Source organism: Diospyros lotus, chromosome 10 (assembly GCF_014633365.1).
Source record: "Diospyros lotus cultivar Yz01 chromosome 10, ASM1463336v1, whole genome shotgun sequence".
NCBI classification, from domain to species: Eukaryota; Viridiplantae; Streptophyta; class Magnoliopsida; order Ericales; family Ebenaceae; genus Diospyros; species Diospyros lotus.
The window spans coordinates 19,335,295-19,343,403 of NC_068347.1; the positions used below are offsets into that span (position 1 = coordinate 19,335,295).

General features: G+C 37.6%; 1 protein-coding gene across 1 annotated transcript; it reads right to left on the reverse strand.

The window, feature by feature from the left end:
- Positions 1-350: 350 nt before the first annotated feature.
- LOC127812228 (chlorophyll a-b binding protein 13, chloroplastic) lies at positions 351-1,795 on the reverse strand. The gene is made up of 2 exons (XM_052352610.1): positions 1,583-1,795; positions 351-1,125 (listed from the first exon to the last, which is right to left on the reverse strand). The coding sequence occupies exons 1-2, from the start codon at positions 1,724-1,726 to the stop codon at positions 454-456; spliced, it is 816 nt and encodes a 271-aa protein (XP_052208570.1). The 5' UTR covers positions 1,727-1,795; the 3' UTR covers positions 351-453.
- Positions 1,796-8,109: the final 6,314 nt, after the last annotated feature.

Sequence of the window (8,109 nt, forward strand, 5' to 3'; positions counted from 1 at the left end):
AATATTTTTAAAAAAATATCATTTTTCTATTTTTCTTTCATATAAAAAAAACATTTTCTATTTCTATTTTTGTCAAACCTAACAATAATATATATATTTAGCGTCCCTCGTAGTCTTCCCCTCTCTCTCTTGAGCAAAAGGACAAGTCCTCCTGTCCTCTTCCCCCTGATTCATTCATGATTATTGCCTAACCACACAACAAGTACACCTTTATTTTAAATTATTATTATAAGTTGTTGTTTTAATGGGCATATAATTTTAGGTTTTAACCTTTATTGATCGTCACAACGCATGATGATTTGATTGCATTCACACATGATAAAAAAAAAAAAAAAAAAAAAAAAAAAAACTACCACATTAATTTACAGGCCCTAATCAATTAATTGCCTCATTGACCCACAGAACCCACAAGATTTAACTAATCAATCTTCCTCCCAAATTACATTCAACTTCCTATGATCCGGGCACGAACTTGGTTGCATAAACCCAAGCATTGTTGGCCACCGGATTATCCAGATGGTCCAGCAAATTCTCCAGCGGCCCTTTGCCGGTCACTATGGCCTGCACGAAGAACCCGAACATCGAGAACATCGCCAGCCTCCCGTTCTTTATCTCCTTCACCTTCAGCTCCGCAAACGTCACCGGGTCATCCGCCAACCCGAGCGGGTCGAAGTACTGCCCCCCGGGGTACAAGTTGTTGCCTTCTCCGACGCCGGGCAGCCCGTTGATCCGGAATCCTTCCACCAGCCCCATCAGAACCACTTGGAACCCAAGCACCGCTAGAATGCTCTGGGCGTGGACCAGGTTCGGGTTGCCCAAGTAGTCGAGCCCGCCTTCCGAGAAGATCTGGGCGCCGGCCTTGAACCAGACCGGCTCCTTGAAGCCCACTTTCAGCCACTTCCCCAGCACCTCTGGGGTGATGCATCCCAGAGCTCCGAGCATGGCCCACCGCCCGTGGATCACCTCCAGGGCCCTGTTCCGGGCGAAAGCCTCGGGGTCCGCCGACAGACCGGCGGTGTCCCATCCGTAGTCGCCGGGGAACTCTCCGGTCAGGTACGACGGCGTCTGGGCTGAGAAGGGTCCCAGATACTTCACTCTGTCCGGTCCGTACCACAACTCATTCCCCTGTTCCAAAAAAAAAAAATAAAAAAATCACAAGCATAATCCCATAACTTTTCTTTAAAAATGTCATCAAAACAGCACAACAATGGTGTGTATTGGTTAAGTCTAACAAAAACGAGACTTTCTCCACTAAAACCCAATTTGAAAATAGACAGAGAATAATCATAGATGTTTGAGGCTTAATACACTCAAAGTCATCGTCTATATCTTATTATAATTCACTTGCTAATTAACCATACAAATAATATTTGAGCCTATTTTAAACAATCGTGGTTTAATGTTTAGGGTCTTTTGCGAAATAAAAAGTAATCTTCAGAATGTGTGCGAGTAGCAGCAGGATGATTTTTAACTTTTTTCGTATAAAAACTATCTAACTTTCCAGAGAATTTTGCTATATCTTTTTGTAAAAAAATATCTATATATGAGAGAGAGAGAGAGAGAGAGAGAGAGAGAGGTGTACCATGGTGAATTTGGCGGAGCCCATGGGAACAACATCTCGGAGAGGGTTGGAAATTGGGGCCTTATTGGTTTGGCCGAGAAACGGGGTGGGGCTGAGTACGGCGGCGCTGGTGCTGGCCGTTGCTGCGGTTAGCATCGACGCCATTGGTGGTTATGATTGGTAGATAGAAGCAGCTGCGTTGTTTGCTTGATTCGGAAGATGAGAATAAGAAGAAGAAGCGAGAGTATATATGAATTGAAGTTGGACAGCTGTAGAATCAGAGACGCGTGGCGAAGATTGAACGCCTGGAAGATGTGGTGGTGAGTTGTGGGATGCTGCCTCCACCCACTTTCTCGGGACCAATCAGACACCCCAGAAGGATTTTTCAAATCTCCTACTCATATCCTTCTATCCACACCTTTATCTTCTCTCTCTCTCTCTCTCACACACACACACACACACACACACACACACTCTCTCTCTGTCTCTCTGTCTCTCTCTCACGCACTCACACACACACACACAAATACTTACTTATAATTTCTTTAATTACCCAAAAAAAAGGGGTCACGATTAATATTTAAACTGACAATATACAATGTGTTAATAAGTAGTAGTAACTGCTTGTGTATGGCCAACATTGCTCGCTCCAGTAATTAAAAACAAATACCATAATAATATCAATAATGAATGAAAGTTCTTCTCTTATATCTTATCCATAAAAAGTTAAGATAAAATAATTATTAAGTTTCCCCTTCTCTCCAATATCTCTATTATTTCACTAAAATGTAAAAAAGAAAGCAATGGGCGGCTAGCCTCCAGCAGCGGCCAGTAGGTGAACTGAAGGCAATGCCTTTGGGATTGGAAGATTGGTTCTCGTTCGTCATGAGAAACAGCCTCCAGAAATAAAAATAAATAAACAAGTGGATCCAGATTAATTAGACTGATCCAGGGACGGAACGCCGCAAGGGCCCACGGCCCAGCAGTGGGGGGCACACCCGCAGCCCGCACGGCTGCAAGGGTAGAAGGCTCGCAGGAGACCCCTGCGGCCCCAGTAGGCCTGCGGGCACCGTCGCAGGTAAAGGTGTGCAAATTGATTAAATTGAAAAAATTAAAATTTATTAGCCAATTAAATAAAATCGAATCAAACTGACTGATTAATCTAAAAAATCGAACTAACAAATAATCGAAAAACCCAAATTCAAATCATATAAACTGAATTGAACCGATTAAATTGAAAAAACATAACGAAATCGAAGAAAACTAAAGTAACTGATAGAAAATACACACACACAAAAAAAACATCATTTTATAAATATCAAAATAATATCGTTTTAAAGTTCAGTCGGTTCGATTAATTTGGTTCTTTCAACCAAAAAATTGAATCGAAAATCAAATTTTTGAGAAAAATTAACCAAATCGAACAGATGTGAGAAAAATATTGAATCGAACCGACAAGTTTGATTGGTTTGGTTCGATTAGTTTGAGTAAACTGAACTTTTGCTCTCCTCTGCCCATAAGGGGCTTCCTCGTCCCCCCGAGGTGACACCATCGCCAAAACACTTCCCCGAATACAGGAAGGAATGGGGCACTATAAGAAGAAGGGGTATTGCCAGTGAACTTTTCCCTGCGGTTTGACTGTAACATTCGAAAATCCCTCTGAATATTCTATAAAAGGGATAGACAATTATCTATAAAGAATTCTAATTATAAAAAGATTTCAGAATATGGAGATAAACATCATTTACAAGAATCATAATCCTAACGAATTCCAAAATGTCAATATAGATGTTATTTGTAAAAATTGATTCTGGCCTACTTAGGATTACTTCATACCCTTTTATAAATAATCAAACACTCATTTTAAAAAAAATGTCTCTCATATTAGTGTAAATTCTACTCTACAATTTTCAGCAACTTTAGTGTCTGATTTAGACATTAAAGTGTTTGTGTGGGGACCCTCTCAGGTCCTCTAACTATTTCTTTTCTTACAGCCTCAAGTGGCCAGACAACAATGTTTCTAGTCAAATAAAATTATTATTGTATCTTGGCAATAACAATTGCTATGGCACACACCAAGAGGGGGGTGAATTGGTTATATTAAAAAATTCTTTTGAGAAACAGAGATATCAACCATGTAAAAATAATCTTGTTTTGTGAAAAGTAAATATGAAATCTTATGAATGAATGAATGAATGAATTAAGTAGGGATAAAAATGCTAACATGAACAAATAAAAACAGGAAGCACAGAAAACAAAAGATTTATAGTGGTTCAACTTTCCAAACCTAGTCCACTACCTTAACTATCCACTAAGGATTTTGAAGAAAATTCACTATCAACCCCCTACTCAACTCGAGTAGGTCCTCTAGTCCGCGACTAGGAAAAACTTACAAACCTCCCAATATAATGGGCCCTCTAGCTTACGCTAGGACAATTACAGTAATCGTGAAAATGAGAGTCTAAGAGTACAAACTCTTAGTTACAAACTCTCTCCAACTGATAAATTTAGGCTTACAATGAATGTAACAGTGTATACAAAGCCTCAGAAATGTAAATACAGAGAGAGAAGATATTAATCGCTCGATGTAAAAATGAAAGCTCGATGGTTGAAGATATTAAATGTTTTCCAAGAACCTTCAATCGATTCTCCCAACCCATATTTATAGTTGATGGTAGATAGATCCAAAAATCTGACCGTTGTGGTGGTTGGGCGAGCATTAAATGCGCTAAAAACTAGCCATTATTGATTTCTGAGAAACAAACAGTCGACAGTTAAAATAGGTTAGTCGACTATTTCTTCAAATAAAACTAGGCATAGTCGACAGACAAGAAAGAATAGTTGACTATTTTTCAACCAAAACTTCTCATAGTCGACAGATTCTTTTACATAGTCGATAGATAAAAAATACAAGGAAAATTTTGAAATTCATGAATAAACATAGTCGACAGATGAAATAGCATAGTCGACTATCTTTACACAATAGTCGACAGAATGAAATATAGTCGACAGAGGCCATATATAGTCGACAGATAAAACAAGCATAGTCGACTATCCTTATGCATAGTCGACAGCACTAAACAACATAGTCGACTATCTTCTTGAAAAATATGGAAAGTTAACAGATAACATGTAGAAGCACACTTGATTAATACAAAACATCACCACATATTTACATTTCTTTAGTTTAAGTAAATGTTCTTATTTTGTTTAATTTATATTTTATCTTCCATTTACTTTAATACATAAATGTAAATAAAAAAGTACCCCCATTTGGATTCAATAAAAATATCTAAAAAAATCAAAATCCATAAGAATAAAAAAGTAGAATTTGGATTTTAGTAGGAATTTAGGATTTTACGATTTTACCACCTCCAAGATATACACTTTCTATTTCTTGAAAAATTCATTAAAAATCATTTTATTACTAATGAATGTTAGCTATTGAATTACCGGGAGTTAGTTTTCTAAAACTAAAACATTTTCATATATGTCTCTTTATAAAGTACTCTAACCTTCCAGACTTAGAAAAATATGACTTTGAATTCTCGATACTTGAAATTCATTTGGTTTTCATTCTCACAAAATAATACTTGATATTGAAATTGATTTATGTTGAAAACCACAACCTTGATTCATAACTTAGGGATTAAATAAAATATTATTTTTTATCATCAAAACTAAGAATATAAAAGTAAAACAACAGTGTTGTCTGTGAGAAACGTACGAGAAGCCAACGAAGCAGTCTGCAATGGCCCCAACAAAGAGTACCATCAATCAACAACATCAAGAGAGAGTAGAGTCTTAACCTCAATGGCCCCTGAGAGCTCTTTCCCAAGGCCACCTAGGGGCACATTCTGAAGACCAACTGGGGGGCTCCTTCTTAGGATCACCTTAGGGTGCCTTCTCAAGTCCAGCCAAGAGTTCGCCCCCAAGGCCACCTGGGGGCACCTTCTTAAGCCCAGCTAAGAGTTCACCCCCAAGGCCACTTGGGGGCACCTTTTTGAGCTAAGCCAAGAGTTCAACCCCAGGACCATCTGGGGGCACCTTTTCAAGACCAGACAAGGGTTCACCCCTAGGGCTGATTGAGGGCATACTCTCAAGTGATAGGTTTGAAAAGCTATGACACACACTCAAGAGAGGGGTGAATTGGGTAATTTAAAATTTAGTTTGAAACTTGAAATCTTTTTGATGAAAAATAAAAATTCAATGCAAATGAGGATTAATGAAATGCTTGGAACAATAAATGAAATAAAAAGCATAAGCATGAGATAAACACAAGGATTTATAGTAGTTCGACTTAAACCAAACCTAATCCACCACCTTAGCTCCTCATTGAGAATTTTGTAAATCAATCAACTATAACCTACTACTTGAACCCAAGTAGACCCTCTAGTCCAAAACTAGGAAATACAACCTTCTACTTAAACAACTAGGCCCTTTAATTAGCTACACAAGGTAAAAAATACAAGAAATGTTTAATAGAGAGATTCTAAGAGTATACACTCTTAGTTACAATGTCTCTCAAAATAAGATACAAATGCTTGAAACTAATTTTATAATATGATAAACAAAGCTTTTTTGAGAGAAAAATAAAGCTCAAGCACAATTGAGAAGATGAATAAATTTTGCAAGCTCACTTTACTTCATTCTCATCCATTACCCTCTTCAAGATCATTCTCGATTTGTATTTATAGGTCTCCCAAAAGTTTCAAGAGAAATATAGTTGTTTGTGACCGTTGGAGTTGAAAAACTAGTCGTTGGAAGATTTCTGCATAACAAACTATCGATAGAAAATAAAGGTTAGTCGACAATTTTAACTTAAGATTGAAGACTTAGTCGACAGATGCAAATAAGCTATCAACAGATGCCTTTGCAAACATACTATCTGTCGACAGATGCTTGCCAAACTGTCGATAGTTTCAAAGCATTTGAAAATCATGCTTTTTGACTGTCGACAGAGTACTAGAAGACTGTCGACAGTTTCAAGCATTTTTCCAATGCTGTCGACAAATAGGTTAGAATGCTCCAATGATGATTTCTTTTGATTTGAAATGATTATTTCTTGAAAATTCATTTTGATAGACATGAACTAGAAAATTAATTTCTAAAACCAATAGATTCAATGAATCACATATACTTTGAATTTGATCTCGATATTCATAAACTAAGAAATTGATTACCAAACAAAATATTTATATCTTTAGAAAGATTCAAATATCCTTAGAAATTTACTTTGACAAGATACTTGATTTTTATACTCACTTTAATTCTCAAGCCAATGTTTAAAAATTATTTTGAAATATAATTCTTTATTTTTTCAATCTCCTAAATCATGAACAACATACACACATATATATATGTATTAGAAAATACTTTGACTAAACTTCTTGAAGCTTGGGATTCAAAATGAGTTTTGATTAAAATGATCTTTTTGGAAATGATACCTTGAAATTGATTTTTGTTTCCAAATCATATGCTTTGACTTTGAGATACGAATAATTTATTTTTCATCATCAAAACTAAACACAAGAGTAAAATGGTAATCTATCATCAAGACTTGCTAGGAACTCAAACCTAAGGCTAGTTGGGATTCCACTCCCAAGGTTAGCTAGAATTTCATTCCCAAGGCCAATTGGAAGTCCACCTCTAGAACCTACGAGACGCTCATCCCACGGAATTCGTAGACCTATCCGTGTAGACCTTTTCTGTGACACCATGGGCAGAGTATGAAGCCTTGCAACGCCAGCATGAGGAAGGGATATGGGTGTTGTCAGAAGTTACTGGCTTACTACTAAATATAACCCCAAACATGACACTACCATCAACTCTGAAGAAGTTTGTGTTTAGTCCAATCCCTCTTCAGGAAGTTCTGAGACTACACTAGAACCACAAGGAACTCAAGTGAAGTCTGCTTCTTCTTAGAGAACTCGAGCATGAGACCCTTTTCTTTCTTGAATATGGGATAGAGAGGGGGAGGAAATACCAAGAAAGCATAAGGGCGCCCAAAGGGATCTTCAAAGAAGGAAATATCTCAAGAATGTTGAAAGCATGTCTACCAATGAAGAACAACCTTTGGTAGGAGGTCAGGTGAAAAAGATCAATGAAATTGAGGACCTATCGGTATTTAGTGCTTGTGAGACGGTGAATATGGAAAGGATGATTGAGAAAGTTGTGGAGCAGAAAAAGATCTTACCTGCGCTAGAAGATCAGTCCAGGAAGAGAATTCCTTTTGCCCTGGCCATCATGGTGAAGCCTCTGTCGAAGAAATTCAAGATACCCCAGATGAGTGCGTACTCAAGCAAGGGAAATCCTCACGAACATATCTAGAACTATGAGTCGCTTATGATATTACACGGATGGGAAGACGAGATTATGTGTTGGGCATTCCTTTTGACTCTGAAGGATCACGCTTGAGCCTAGTATAACAGTTTACTTGAAAATTCCATCTTCACCTTCGAGCAATTGAGGTCCAAGTTTATTAAGGCCTTTGTTATCAATAGCCAAAGGAAAAAGGATGTCACTTATCTTCTCAGTATAAAGCAAGG